This window comes from Caloenas nicobarica, chromosome 8 (assembly GCF_036013445.1).
Source record: "Caloenas nicobarica isolate bCalNic1 chromosome 8, bCalNic1.hap1, whole genome shotgun sequence".
NCBI classification, from domain to species: Eukaryota; Metazoa; Chordata; class Aves; order Columbiformes; family Columbidae; genus Caloenas; species Caloenas nicobarica.
The window spans coordinates 29,655,402-29,670,916 of record NC_088252.1 but is presented as its reverse complement, the minus strand read 5'-3'; the positions used below and the strand labels follow the sequence as shown (position 1 = coordinate 29,670,916).

General features: G+C 38.5%; 1 protein-coding gene across 5 annotated transcripts in view; it reads right to left on the bottom strand.

Annotated features, from left to right (window-relative positions):
• The window catches only part of HLTF (helicase like transcription factor), a 27,844-nt gene extending 12,329 nt beyond the window's left edge, over positions 1 to 15,515 (bottom strand). For 3 of the 5 annotated variants that reach the window (XM_065640541.1, XM_065640544.1, XM_065640545.1), the window contains exons 1-18: positions 15,493 to 15,515; positions 13,929 to 14,139; positions 13,179 to 13,345; positions 12,597 to 12,730; positions 11,497 to 11,597; positions 10,684 to 10,758; positions 10,317 to 10,508; positions 10,060 to 10,155; positions 9,144 to 9,192; positions 7,313 to 7,400; positions 6,535 to 6,614; positions 5,601 to 5,684; positions 5,295 to 5,392; positions 3,812 to 3,955; positions 2,852 to 2,990; positions 1,939 to 2,074; positions 1,480 to 1,659; positions 1,020 to 1,141 (exon numbers count right to left, since the gene is read on the bottom strand). In XM_065640541.1, the coding sequence (XP_065496613.1) occupies positions 1,020 to 1,141; positions 1,480 to 1,659; positions 1,939 to 2,074; positions 2,852 to 2,990; positions 3,812 to 3,955; positions 5,295 to 5,392; positions 5,601 to 5,684; positions 6,535 to 6,614; positions 7,313 to 7,400; positions 9,144 to 9,192; positions 10,060 to 10,155; positions 10,317 to 10,508; positions 10,684 to 10,758; positions 11,497 to 11,597; positions 12,597 to 12,730; positions 13,179 to 13,345; positions 13,929 to 14,139; positions 15,493 to 15,512 (2,116 nt within the window). In that variant the 5' untranslated portion in view covers positions 15,513 to 15,515. Of the gene's footprint in view, positions 1 to 1,019; positions 1,142 to 1,479; positions 1,660 to 1,938; positions 2,075 to 2,851; positions 2,991 to 3,811; positions 3,956 to 5,294; positions 5,393 to 5,600; positions 5,685 to 6,534; positions 6,615 to 7,312; positions 7,401 to 9,143; positions 9,193 to 10,059; positions 10,156 to 10,316; positions 10,509 to 10,683; positions 10,759 to 11,496; positions 11,598 to 12,596; positions 12,731 to 13,178; positions 13,346 to 13,928; positions 14,140 to 14,978; positions 15,156 to 15,492 lie in introns of those variants that run through there. The other 2 variants (XM_065640542.1, XM_065640543.1) reach the window with 2 other exon arrangements.

Sequence of the window (15,515 nt, the reverse complement as noted above, 5' to 3'; positions counted from 1 at the left end):
AAAAAATGGTAGTTAGAACTCAAAGAACACTGACTGCACGCTCAGTGATAAGTACACGTGCAACAAAATTCCTAATGGGAATGAGCAATTGTCATATATCAGCTGTTCAAGTAGGAACAATACTACAGAGATGACACTATTTATAGTTAAGATTGCTTTATTTTTTAAGTACAAAAATTCAAATCATACTTACTAGTTACTAATTAATTTATAAATAATTTTTGAACAACTATCCAACCATTTCTCCATCCTATAGTTTTCAGGAAGATAAATGAAAACCTCCTTAAAAGGGTTCTGACCATATCTCACTGGTCTTTTAGTTTCCTGGAAAAAATCAAACCTATATCAATGGCATCTCAAAATAAGATTTTTCAAAAGAATAAATCTGGGAATTCTCAAATTTAGAGTATTTCAAACAGACTATAGTTGCTTCTGAAATAAATACATATAATACACTATGCAGCTGTACAGTTCTGGCTGGTCAAAAATAAAATTTCACTCTCAGTCCTCCGTGTTCACCCTTCCTTACAGCTGGAGCAACGTCAATGGTTCTGCTGACATGGTTACCTATCTACAAGCTATTCCCCAAAGCTCCTCTACACCTTCTCTCCCGAGGAAAAGGAAAAATTTGCTGTAAAAGCACTTCTGTGAACTATTACCACAGATGCATTGCTTTCTAACAAGCCTTCTGCATTTAGCTCTGCAGAGCTCCTCTTTGGTCATTTCTGTATGGGCTACCAAAGCTTATTTACTCCTGCTTCTAGCCTTCCTAACCACTCATATGTCATTGCTTTCGTTCATATCTGAGTATAAGCTCAAGTACCCACTTCTCAAACATATTCAAGCATATTATAGTACAATAAAAATAAAGGTAACGAAGCTAAAAGTTCAGTAATCCAAGCTGAAAAGAGGAAGGCTGAAGCTGGAAAGCTTGGAAAACAGACAAATGTTTTTCTGTTCTGGAATACAAAGTGCAAGTGCTGTTTTTAGAAACACAGGAACCAAAAGCATCCACTCACCAGCTGAAAGACCAGAAGATGTGTCTATACAAAGACGAGGGTGACAACAAAGCTGCCTCAGTCTGAGCAGGACACCAAGGATGTCAGCATAGTGAGCTAGTACAGTCCCTTCACTGAAAAACCTGAAAAGAGTTTATCGTTAGTGTGAAATGCTGGAGCCTGAATAACTGATGACATTAAGTGATCAATTTTAGCTGTTAGAATGATGTTCAGGTTTTTCACTTCCCTGTTCGAATGTATTTCTCAAATCCTCTTCTGAAACAAGGTACAAGATGCTACCACTAACACGATCTACTGGAAGAAACGCTAACACATGGTGACAACAATTTTAAGGCCATTCTTTGCCCATCTGGTATTCCTTTCTGTTTCTCACAAGACAGAACTTCTAATATACAGCTTCCAAACACAAGTTTGTGACATCAAACTTCAACCTTCAGGATCAAGCAAGCCTTTGGCTTACCTGCTGATAGCAGCTTTGCCTTCCTTCTTCACAGACTCATAGATTTGTCTCTCTTCCTCAGTAAGCATAACATGCTGAATCAGAACTTTACGTTCTGGTAACTCCAAAACAGGTTTTCCTTTAACTTTACTTGTTTTAGTTCTTCTAAGGGTAATACTCCTTATCAGAGACTGTAAGCGCCTAAAAATACACACATAAACAATATAATACCCAGCTGGGCTTGTTTGTTTTTCCATTTTATTGCATAAATGCATGTTCTGTACAAAATCCAAGCCCAGTAGTACAATTAATCTGACATATTAAATAATTTGAATTATTTAATATTTATTAATTTGAACTAAGAATTGAAATAAGAACTGATGACATGCATTTCAATTTTAAACATGCAACACTAATTTGTCACATTGCCCAAGTGGTGCCAGTCACACTCGCTCACAAACCCTTTGAGACACTTCGTACCCGAGTCCTCCTGGAGCTCCCATCATGACGGGACGTTGAATTGTTCTGTGCCACCACTCTTGATCAGTGAAAGGTTTCAGTTTTAAGAAGGAAATAAGAGACCACAAATCCTTTACAGAATTCTGAATAGGAGTGCCTAAACAGAAAGCAAACAAAAAATTGTAAAACCTCAAAAAAACTCGACTCCCCCATCCCCGCCCCCCCAAAAACAAACACATTTTTAGTCAAAGTGAAAGTTATGTGCTTTCTCCAAACCTTACTCCACGGACAAGGTCTCTCATAACTAGGTTGATGTGTCATTAAGTATAATACATATTATTTTTTAAAAATTTCAGTATTACAAAACAGCGAAATATATAAGAGTAAGAAAACTGCATCTCTCTGTGCGAGGAAGACTTGGATGTTATCTTTCCATTTCAGCTTCACCAGCGGTGGTTACATCACGATCTTCTTTAAATCACATTCAAGGATCACATGCTTGCACACTTCCTGGCAGCTTTTAGGATGACTATTACATTTCAAAAAGCTACTGAGGTTCAGATAAGTACATAACAGGGTGAGCTTCTAACTAGACGTAATATGCCAGTTCAGAAATAGGTCCCTTTTCACTTGTGCTTCCACCAAACCCGTGTTTCTAAAGTTCTTTCAAAATTTGTGTCTAGAAACTGAATAAAACCAAAAAGTTAAAACAAACAAATGAACACCACCAAAAAAACACAAACCCCACAACGAAGAAAACAAAATAAAGAACAACTAAAAGACGACACACATAAATCACTGCTCAAAAACAAGTTCAAAAACATCCCAAATTAATCTGACACAGACATTAACCACCTCTCAGAAAAAGCCCAAGTGGAAACACACGATGGTGTTCCACTAAGGCACTGCACTTCCTCTAGTGTGTATATTGTACCTGTAAGTACCCATCTTCTGTGTCCCTCCAGACTTAAGGCAGCTTTGGTTTGCTGAGCATTTGGATTTCGTATAGTGTGCCCCTCATCCAACACAATTCTCAGCCACCTGACTTTGTGTAAAGGGCTGTCATCTCTGTTCTGAAACACAGTATTTTTCAAATCTTTGACTCAAAATACTTTTTTTTGCAATTTGGATTAAGCAATATATCAATATAACTATTCCACAACTAATAATGGATAGTATTTATTCGCACGTTGTTTACTTATCAGCACAGAAGAGCAAAACTAAGAATGAAGCGTTCCTTCTTTCAGATTTAGTGATTCCTGGAAAATGCTACCAGTGTTCTCATACTTCAATATGAAGAATGAGCTACAGCAAAGATAAGATAGGCCTGAAAACAAGGAAGGCTTCAAAGACACAGAGTTATGGAAAATGAACCAGAGAGCAAATTCAAAGTTTATATTATATTCAAAGATGCAAGCTTCACGCTTTTATTAATAAAATAGCTCAAACTTCTACGAAAATATCACTTTACGAATATATCTCATACAATGAGATACTTGGTTGCAGCCTATGTTCAACAAGAACTATGGAATTATGTTTTTATATGCTCCATATTATTTGAATTTGATGGGGGAAGGAAGAAATGGGAGCCTCATGCCACTGGGATTTGGGGAGATTTACATACTTGCCATCCTTTTCTATCCTTAAAAAGCCTCCTCCTTAAGCTGCCGTAATTGCAGCTGAGTAATTTTCTCTACAGGAGCAATGCAGTCAATAAAAAACTGCCTTCATTACCACAGCAAACCCGTAAGAAAGTATGTAAAGCAAAACTACAGCTATAACCTTTTGATTGCCTACCAGGAGAGCACATGAATGTATTTCCATCATTAGCCCAAGCACCAGGAGTCTTGAACAGAAAAGCATCTTCAAAGAACACTTTTTCTCATTTACTTACACCATAATCAGTAGCTAAGATGTTGTATGTTGTCAGTACAATGTCTTGTTCTGAAAGAACTGCTGGGTCTTTGTTACGGTCAGAACCGTAATAAACATAAATATTTACATGAAAATCTTGGTGGATATGTTGGTCGAACTGGTCCTGAAAGAAAAGTTGTCAAAAGTCATACAAAAGATACTGTGTTACTACATGATTGTTAGAAAAAAAACTTTTAAGTGGCCTTAACTAAAACCCACTTCCTCTATGCTCTGTGGCATTCTACACCCACCTATATAACCAAAGCCATCTGAATTTGGGTTATATCTTTTTACCCCCACACCCGGATGAGAAGAGGGACCAGAAGCTGTCGGCTCAGTAATTAGTGACAGACAGAGCACCACAGTTCTGGTAACTCTGCCTCTACTTCTTGCCCAGTTTTAATTCACATCCTGAGGGTATATGCACTACGAAATCCACTGTTCCTCCCAGAAGCTCTTCTGTTAAGAGTTTATGTGTTTTTATTTTCTGCCTTCATTTTCTCTGTTTATTCTTTCATTGCTAATTTACAGCTTCTTCCTCTTACTGGGTTAATCACCCAAGTTTTAACATAAATGACAGTAGAACCATCAAATATTCATTTTAAAACCAGTGTTTATATTCCCTACATTTGTTCTGTGAAGCACTAAGTGTACAGTAATCTCAACAGCCAATAAAAATCAACAATTTGATTTCTGAAGTACCAGACTCACAAGTTTTCTTTTTAAATACTTAATTTGGTTTTAAATTAACAAAAAAAGTACATTTTTGTTTGTTTTTGATGTTACCCAATTATATTATTTTAATGATTATATGATTTTAATGTTTTACCTACAGCCTAAGATAAAATTGCTTCCTTTTCTTACTAATGTTCTAATGACAAACAGCAAAATCTTAAAAAAACCCCATAACTCAAAAAATATTTCCTTAATATTTAATTCAAAATGTCACGAAAACAAACAAAAAAAAGTAACTGATGCACAGACTGAGCCAGAAGGGCCCATCAGCCCCTTCACCCCGGCAGACATGCACCCTCAGTCACCAACAGGATCACCAAATTACTGAACATCTCTAGTAAAACAAAGGTCACACGCATTATCAATGAAGCACAATAATATTTTATTGTGAGAGTGCAAGAAGGACCCGTGTCCTGCACCCTGCTCGTCTGGTACAAGGAGTTAAATCACACGAGTCCCAGAGTGAACGTGGCAGCCAAAAGCAGACGTGGAAAGGGAGCCTGCTCTTTCCAGCGGTGAGCTCGCTGCTCAGGAGCCGCAGTCTCACTATGGTACTACTCTGGGTTTTGAATTTCTATCAAATAAACCTCTGTTGTGAAAGCAGCACTGTTTCATAAAGGAGGAAAACCATGACCTTTTACTAGCAGGGAAGACTACAGGGAGTACTATTCCTACAGCATCACACTCAGCATGTATCACATTTACACATTATAACACTTAACACTTACAATCCAGTTGCTCAGGACGGACAGTGGACACACAATCAGTGTTGCTCTGGGGACATCCACTGAACAGTTATTCTCAGCTGACTGAATGCTAGCAGTAACTGAGAAAATATAAGTAATACTTAGTGGCATAACAGTTCACTCTAAAGCAAAGTAGAAGTTCAAGAAATTTATGGTTCCCTGAAGTGCTTTCTGCATTTCCTAAACTGAAGAACAAAGCAATTTACAACGACATAAGTCAAATATGTTTAATACTTCAGTTTAAAAAAAACCTCAGAAGTTAATATTATCTGTTTATCCCTTCATTACCTTTTCTCTTTGTTTGTCGTTTTAGACAAGTAGATGAAGGCAGAAGGACAGATGCAAAGCCTGTATCTTCAACACACGAAGTTGCTGCAAAAAGCCAGACAGATACAGATTTTTTCATACCATGCGGAGCATATGTGTGCATTTATTTTTTCGTTTCATAAAAGTCAAACCTCTTAACCAAATTGCTTCTCTTCTCCAACGCAATAATGTAGAATATCTTGATTTGGAAGGTGCCCATAAAGATCATCAAGTCCAAATCCCTGCTCCTCAGAGGATTACCCAAAACTAAACAACACAGCTAAAAGCATCGTCCAGAGGCTCCTTGAGCTCTGACAGGTGTGTGCAGCAATATAGTATCTTATACTTCAGGTTATGAATCTTCAGAGAAATGCAGCTCAGCAGTCATTAAAAAATTATTTTATCACAAGTTTCACTCCAAGCTCTTTAACCTTGAACTGAACTGCTTACTCCAGAGTACCTGTAGCCCTTCATTATTTTCCATGCAAGACACTTAATCCAACAAATGACCTGTGTTCTTGCCTCTTCATGATCACATTTCAGGTATTTACTACAAAAGATTGACTTAATTTTTTTAATTTGTTTTTCCACTCCTAGTGCCCTGACAACAAGTCTATGTCAAATTCTACAAATCTCAGCAATTCTATTTTTCACCATGTTTGACCCTGCTCATAGCTTGTTACATCACCACTCGTGCAGCTAACAAAGTAAACTACAACACTTAGGACTAAAATATTGCTTTCCCATTCAGCAATTTGTAAAGTCTTCTGCTTAAAGGTTTGGTTGAATTAAAACAAAGAAGTAGTTCACTTAATTCCTTTTCCAGTTCATTAGAAATCCTTTGCAGTTTGGCTTCAGAAAGGAGGACACCAGGTGTCACAGTAACTAATTAAAAAAAATAATTCTTGCAACTTACTTTCTGTTTGTTGCAGTAGCCATTTTTCAGACTCTCCCAAGTTGTCACTTCCTGAATATCTGGGTTTCTTGGCTTTACCTCTAAAATATCATCATTAAGAGAGAAAGGAAAACAAAACAAAGCAAAACACAAACCAAAACAACAAAGCACACCAAACCCAAAAACAACCACCAAACCAAAACTCTACTACTTCTTGAATTTACATATTAAATCTCAAGGGCATAAAGCAAATGAACTTGATATTGCAAATAAGTTACCACTGTGATTTGAACATTTTGTCTTTAGAAGGGTTAGAAGAAGAGAAAGCACAGAACACATTGCTGCAGGGTGAATGATGCTCATACAACTCGGTACTGTTATTGCTGAAGTTCACAGCAATGATAAGAGGCGGCTAATGCGGTGGGAAGGTTTAAATACAGTATAAGCTTCACAACCTCTTCACCTCTGTCTAAAGCGTGCCTGAAAACCCAGCTGATACTGGAAGATCACTTCACAGGTGATTTTTTAGATGCCACACACTGATGTTATTAGAGACTTAACAGTGAAGGAGACGTCCAAGCACGCAGTCATGCAAACCGCATAAAATGAGTTAATGCTCTTTTAATATATCGCAAAGTGCAACACAGATACAGAACACACAATAAACACAGCAGAGCATCGCACACTGCAAGGTGAGGGGAGACCAGGAACACGTTTAGGTTAATCACAACCAGTACCACTTTATTTTTACTCAAAATCTATGCAGCAAACAAACAAAAAGATTATTCCAGGTATCTACCTTTCTGGAAGACAACTCGAGGTTTTCAACGGAGTAGTGTTAAACTTTTTTATGCCAGAAACACCAGGGCCCATCACCTTGCTAGAGTCTTCATAAAGAAGAAATTGATATTTATGAAAAATACATGTGGCCTTCCACTTGGTTTTCAAACCAACTTTAGCATAACTTGATAAAGAACAACTACAAACCTCCTTTAAAACAACCTTAGTTCTGCATGGCACAAGTACTACTGATACTGCAATCATAAACAAAAATTAAAAATACTCCTAAAGCAATCTTAAATATTTACAAAGTCATAAAATGTGTACTGGGTTTGCAGGTGGTCAAAAACAAACTGTCAGGAAAAGAGGAAAAACCAAATGTAAGCATAGTACTGTTAACATTAAGGGTAAAGTTCTATAAAAAACGCTAAATGGTACAGGTTTTTTTTTTTTACGGGTCAAACCTTACTAATTAGTAATTTCTACATTGTGTAAAACTAAATTAATAATAGCAACATTAACAGAAAAAATGTGATGACATCACAGATACATGTGGGGAGTGGTTTTGTTTGATTGGTGTTTTGTTTGTTTGTTTGTTGTGTGGGTTTGTGGGTGGTTTTTTTTTTTTTCAGTCTTTTATCAAGTAATGAACAAAACATCATCTCTGTGTTCTGCCAATAAAAGCATAAAAGAAACAAATGCAAAAAAAGAAAACATGTTAGGACAAAGTTGATACCAAAACTGAAAGCAATATTGCTTGCACAAAAAGTTTTGCTATAACTCGGTTAAGTAAATTCCTGCTTGAATTCCAAATTTAAACTTTAAACTTTTTTTTATATTAAAAAAAATTACTAATACAATCCTGAGGATGGCAAAACTTGCAAAGACTCGAGCAATAGGTATCAATTTAATGTACAATAGAATGAGAAATGAGGGCAGGGACATGTAAGTGTTTGAAAGACATTATTATTGCTTTTCAACTAAATAATAGTAGAAACAGACTCCTTCCTGCTGTAAATACTATCTTGTTAAAATGCTGGATGCCCCGGAAAAAAAAAACAAACCAAAACCACCAACAATATCTGAGGTGGTGCTGCCAGGCATTTCAGCTTGGTAAAGGTTCTGATTTTCTGGTAACACTTGTACTGACCCCCATGAAAGTTTGCATTTTCTCCCTTCCAGAGCACTAGTAAAAATAACTTCCAGAGGCAGCTCATGCTAACATGTTCTCTCCTTATCAGTCCCTGTTGTTTCTCCTGTGCTATCAGCTAGGCCACCCTGCACTGGAAGACGGCAAAGGAAAGTTATGGCAAGAAAACTTCAAGGCTCACACATTCCTTCTTTCATTTCAAGAGCATGATGAGTTACAAATCATACTAGCAAGTATAATTTTTATACTCATCTATAAATTATCCCGATACAACCTGAAAACTACAGGTGTGATAAAATCCTTCTAAATACTCGCGATTTGCTCATTACTTTTTTTTAAGTTACTTAATACAGAACCTAATTACAATTTAACTATTCAAGTTTACTGTTTAATAAACCCCAGATTCTAACAGATGCATGTGTGCTCCTGTTTCATCTACAAGGAAGGAAAGCGAAAGGAACCCAGAAGCCATTTCCTCGATGTTGTAACTTTCCTGGCAGGGTGCAACCTCCTGACAGGGCACTTAGTTGTCTCGTATGTCAACAGAGACACCTTTAAGGGTTATGTTTTAAATACTTCCGAGACCCTTGGTTCATCAGGAGTTTGTGAAGGCTGACACTGGCCACAGACTAAGAGTGCTCCAGGTAATAACATTAACAATTATGCAAACATTACTGGACATTTCATAGTTTGCTGTCACCTTCACACAGTCCGCGTCCAACGTTGCTCATGCTGTTAGTTCTAGATTCCTATTGAGGAACAGAAACTTTTATTGTTTAATGTAGCAACTGGAAAAAATGCCAATAACTTTATTACGCTAATCTGACAAGTGGTTAATTACTGCTCTGAAACATGAAAGACTTGCTCAGTGGCAAGCCAGACAGTCAATTAAAGATGCTGAAAAAGCTATAATTTAATTTTTTTTTTTTCCAAGTAGCCACATGCAGAGTTCAAATGAAACCACTGAGAGGCAGAGGAGAGAAATTCAGTCTACACAGCTGACCCAGAAAGAAAACACACTGATAACATTTCCCAGTTAACATTCTGAGGTCAAAGACATAGCATTATTTTATTAAATTTAGACAAGCATGGCAAAACGATAAAAAATCCCCAGCCTTAATGCTGTCACGGAATACTGCACAATAAAATCACCTAATCCCAGCATTTAGCTTATTTAGTCTTGAAAATTTTATCATAATGAAAGCAAAAAGCATTTGAACTACACTACCTAAGAAGAACTTGCACACTGATGTTAGCTCACTAACTGTTGTTTCCCCATCTCTCCAAGTATTTGGCAAAAACATAAACCTAGATTTATTTATTAATGTACCAAGACCCTCTGCTTGCTCTTTTGCTTGTTTCAGGCACTTCCTCCAAACCACACAGGAGCTATGCACGCACACTCCCAGAAATAAACACCACTTTTACCCCTGTAGTCACAACTTGCCTATAGGAGAAATGGTAAGAAACTTAAAAATTTGTAAAACTTAACACTGAAAATGTTTACACCTTTGTAAGGTCCTCCTTGGAGTATACTTAAGCATACACAACTAAGATAACAGTCTACAGCTCAATTACACACTCTGAAGTAACATCATGAAGCAACATCATCTCACCTGATGAAACTTCTCACTTGTAATCTTTCCAACAGGAAGAGGTTTGCCATCCTGAAAATTTGTGAGAATCAGTGCAATAGTAGTCAGTGTTTTACCCTGCGTAACAGAAAGGAACATAATGTTTTCCACAGATTAAAATGAACCAAATGACCAACCAATCAAGAAACATGCACACACAGTCTGTACTTAAAAAAAAATTAAAAATTTTTAAAAAACAAATAAATCAATAAAAAATTAAGCTTGGCAAATATTATTACCAGTCCCATATCATCAGCCAGTATTCCTCCAAGAACATTTTTAGGTCGCATCTTTTCTGCAAAATTTGTAAGTGTATTGTAATAGAAGCCACTTCTCTCTTCCCAAAACGGTGGCAAATCGTTACTGTTCTCACGTGAAACCATCCAAGCTAACGCCTGCTTCTGATGGGGAAGCAAGAGTGTGCCGACAGCCTGCAAAATAAAGAGAGACGGTTATGCACTATTCGCATATTAAACACAACATTCCATTTTTGTATCTACTAAATTTTTTTCTGATTCGAGCATATTCTGTGTCCAGTCAAACTAAATATGCATCTAGATGTTTAAATATATTTTTAAAGAAAACAGTTTCTAGTTTAAGAAATACCTCTGCTCCTTCCATTTCACAAGTTTTATCATCTTCCTTCAGATCCTCAAACAATTTGTCGAATTCACTTTTAAGCTGCATAAATGAACACAAAAATCGCAACTAAAATTATTGCAATTAAAATAACCTCACTAAATAATCAATGACTTTCTTAAATTACAATTATCTGTCATATAGTAATCAGTATAAATAGGTCTACCACTTTAGATGTGATTTGCTGGAATATGTTTGTTAGCTAGCTACTGCTATATAAAAATTCAGTTCAGTTTTACCAGGACAAACGCAGGCCAATACAAGCAAGAACTTGAGAAGGGCTGAACATATTTACATCCTTGTACCACACTCCCTAAAGTGACTACTTCACCCTAATCTGAAAGAGCAAACGAAAAGCAAAACCAAAACCAAACCACCACCCAACCCTTCGCATATCAACCCAGGCCAAATCTGAAGAGAAAGTCTGGAAGTTTGATTTTCTTTTCATTTGAGAACTTAACATACTTGTCATCTGGTCAAGCATTAAGACAGAGAAAAGAAAAACACATCACAACAATGTAAAAAAATTATTGAACAAACAAAACCTGCTGAAACTACATGGGACTCAAGGCTGTTATAGCTGAAATGTCTGCTTACAGTATAAAAATTAAAAAGCTCAAAAGTTCAAGATGACTGCAAAGGACATCTGTGGTTCAGGAAACAAAAAAAAAAAAAAGGAATAAACTTCCACTTCACAAGCACTGTTTTACTAATGAAAAAGTTCAAGACCCCCACTGTTAAAATTCCCAGTTCCAGGTGTTTTAAGTACAAAATGCAAACCTGTTCAGGTGTCAACTGCACAGCAGCATGAACCGGAGCTCTGTAACTTGGACCAGCTTTCCCAGAAATCCACTTTGATCCAAACCCACATTCTGAACCTACTTGCCATTAAAAAGATAACATTTTGAAACACAACAGAATGACGACTTCCCAGTGTCACCTTCCTCTGGGCTCGTGAGTAACAGCGCTGCCCAGACTGCAAGACACATCTTTCACCAGCTGTCTTCTACCCTCAGTTTATCCTTCACTTCCACCGGGCCCCAAAGACTTCCCACAAAGCTCCGTAAGACTCACAGGCAATGAGCTATGGGTTGGGATTCCCTGACACGGCAACCATGTTTCTTAACAATTGTTGTGGTACATGAAATTTGACTTGGTAACAGTATGATGACTGATAATGCAAAATGCTTTTTTACTCCAAACTCTTTTTCTGTTAATTACGTGCAATAGAACCTATAAAAACAGAAACCTAGCTATACGTAAACCAGATATACCCCTCACCAGGTGGTTATTTCTCCACGCATCCTCACTCCTGACTGCCACTGCTTGCACAACACCTGTTCCAGGAGCACAGGCGCCTTGCGTGCGTGCCTGGCTCTGCACAGCACCAGGTCTGCTGAGCCTGTTTGTTCAAGACACATCACTGCTCACACCTCACTAGTGGAATATATGTCCGAGCACTCAGCTAGAAAGCAGCACTGTCCCTGAAACCCTCACCCTATGAAAGGGTCGAACCTGTTTCTTAAAAAAACAAAAACAAAAAACCAGAACACCACACAAACAAAAAACTAAAAACTGGAGAAATGCGGAGAGTCAACATGGATTTTTAAGGCACTTATGGAAACGAGTATATTTCTGAGACTGCTCAAACACCTCTCCAATTGCTGGCAGGTAACATAAAAGGACACAAAAGCGTACTTCTTATGAAGTTTAAAATTAACAGCTGTGGGCACTGCATTATTTCCCAGCTACGTTAAAAATTCATTTTGTGAATGACGAGACTATGATGAGGACTAAGTCTTCACACATTCCTTCCAACTAGTGGCAAGTTCAATCTGGATATTTGAAGAAGGAAAAAACCCCAAATATTCAAGACTTACCTTTCAGAGGAGGAGCCAATTTAAACCCATGCCTTTTCAGCTGATCTAGTACTGCTTCCTTGTTTTCTTCTTTTCCCCAAAAGCTCATTTGTACAGGCATGGTAAAGACATTTTTTGCTCCATAAGGGACAACTCTGATAAAAAGCAAAAAAAAAAAAAATTACTGCTTCAGGATTTTTTTTTCCTAAATAAACCCTGTTATTTCTTCAAAGGGTACTCCAGAGTGCTTATTTTCATCAATGCACAGAACATTCCAGATAGGTGTTAGTACACATACTACATAAACCTTTCATACAAACCACCACATGCAGTTCATTTAAGAGTTCCACAACAACATTTAAGGATTTGCTCTCACTAGTGTCTATCCATTTTAACATATATGGGAAAGAGTGAACTGCATGCAAGTAGTTCAACAGAAGAGCAAAGTCTGAAAACATGAAGCTTTGATCATATTACCAAAAGCTGTCTCATTTCCACCAAAACACTACACTTACAAATAGTATTCAGACTTCGCTAGTGTAGCAACAAAAATGCTTCCATTATTTATATTCCTGAAACCAAAAGCTTAATCTTCACACTTACCCTTCAACTAATGCTAGTTTGTTGTCCATAATGCCTGCCAAAGCTGCTGCCAGTTCTTTTTTTATATGGCCCACCTGGTCTCCGTTCACATTATTTACTTTCACTGCATTTTTATCATAAGGATTATTGGGGTCCCGCTGAAGTGCAACCATCTCATTGTTATTAACCTAACAAAGCAAAACAAACACACACCAGAACACACGCATTTACTTGCAAGTAACTTGCAAAAATACCTAATATACATTTACTTAAATATCGCGAAGCTTAAAAGATTAATTTGCTACAGCATTCTGTTCAGTCTAATAACCTACTACTTATTCGAATACTAAAAGCATTACAGATGAGCTACCTGACAGACATCAGCAATTTCAAAAGTATTCCCGAGAGCAAGAACTACTTTCAGCTGCCAACATATTTTGTAAGAGAATAAACAGCCCTTTTTGTCCATGTAAGCTGTTCAAAGCCATATGTGATTTCTTGTTTTCAGTCACTTTCACTTGCCTTATGTGGGTGAGCAGAACTACCAAGTAATTAAACCAGATTTGAAAGCTTGCCACCTTAACTAAATCTCAAATTAATGTTTTAGATTACATACTTCCCATGAAAAATGTTGAATACAGCAAGTTAGGGAAAAAATCTAATAAAATTATACTAGATCAAAAGTTTTAGAAATTTTTGAAATTTAATTAAATTTATTTTTTGTGAAGCTGATAACTTTTTCTTCTGCCTCACAATTTATCATGCACTTACAATCCCTGTGTAGTATCGTAATCCAACAACACTTCCTCGCAAAGTTCCATATAAAATACCCAAGTCTGTATCCTCCTCTGCTCCAGGAGCGTCACCCACAGAGGGGAAATCTTCCATTCCAAAACAGGAGTAAAAGTCAGAAGAGGAAAAACAGGAATAGTTTCTCTCTCCTCTGCAGATGTTATACTGAGAGAATCCTCTTGCACAATCTCTGCAGAAAGACAAGGTGTGAAATACTTGACAATAATAATAACAATAAAACCACAGATTATTTCCTGTTAATCTATTTACCTCTTTATACAAGGTTACCTATAAACCCCAGTTACACAACTTCATTCAGATAATATTTACCTGGACACATTTAAAAAGGTTTTTATTAGGAGAAAACTTGGTCATTTTTTAATGCCCAATAAATTAGTTAAAGCCACTTACAATAAAGAGTTCACAACTTAACTGACTAAATTTGTGCATTCCCCGCTACCTTCCCACACAGGATTATCTGTGCCAACAGCATTAAGAATTCTCCAGATGTAGTTACATCTCTAATTATACCTGGCACAGCAAACCTTCTAGGTCTTTTCCTAACACCACTTTTTCTCATCTAATAAAAATGTTTAAAAACTGTGTTTGTAACCGATTAACTCTGTGTAACTTCATGCCTGTATCCACAAAAGTTGAAATGCTAAACCACCTGTTTCTTACATATTTATTAAGCTTACCTTCACACTTTCACATCTATTATCAATACTTCATTACAATCGTCAGCCAGCCTAGCCCAGGCAATTACTGTGCATCTCTAGTACAAACTTTGCGCACGGGGCAGAAATATCCTGGCCCTGATCCACCGCCCGTCTGAGTGATGATCGACACACTAACTCTTGCTCCAATCAAGTGATATGTAACATTAAAATCTCAATGCAAGTTTCAACCGATACGTTACACCTTCGGTATATCCCAAAACTACCCTGCTGTGTGCTGTACTAACTTAAAGTACTCCCAATTAACGTCATTAGTTCCATACACTAATTATTCAGAGTTTGGCATAGTAACCTTCCGTTTCTTTTGCAAATGATATCTCAGGTTACTGTATAATCCGCATCGCTGTGTCTCTGACAGAAAAAAATAAACGGTGTACGAGCCTCTGCTCCGAGCGGCGCGCAGCAGCAGGGGCGGCGCAGGGGCGGCCGGGCGCGCAGCAGCAGGGGCGGCCGGGCGCGCAGCAGCAGGGGCCGCCGGGCGCGCAGCAGCAGGGGCGGCCGGGCGCGCAGCAGCAGGGGCGGCCGGGCGCGCAGCAGCAGGGGCGGCCGGGCGCGCAGCAGCAGGGGCCGCCGGGCGCGCAGCAGCAGGGGCCGCCGGGCGCGCAGCAGCAGGGGCCGCCGGGCGCGCAGCAGCAGGGGCCGCCGGGCGCGCAGCAGCAGGGGCCGCCGGGCGCGCAGCAGCAGGGGCCGCCGGGCGCGCAGCAGCAGGGGCCGCCGGGCGCGCAGCAGCAGGGGCCGCCGGGCGCGCAGCAGCAGGGGCCGCCGGGCCCCCGGAGCACAGTCCCGCCGCCCCAGCCCCGGCTCACTTGCGCGGCCCCGGCAGCATGGC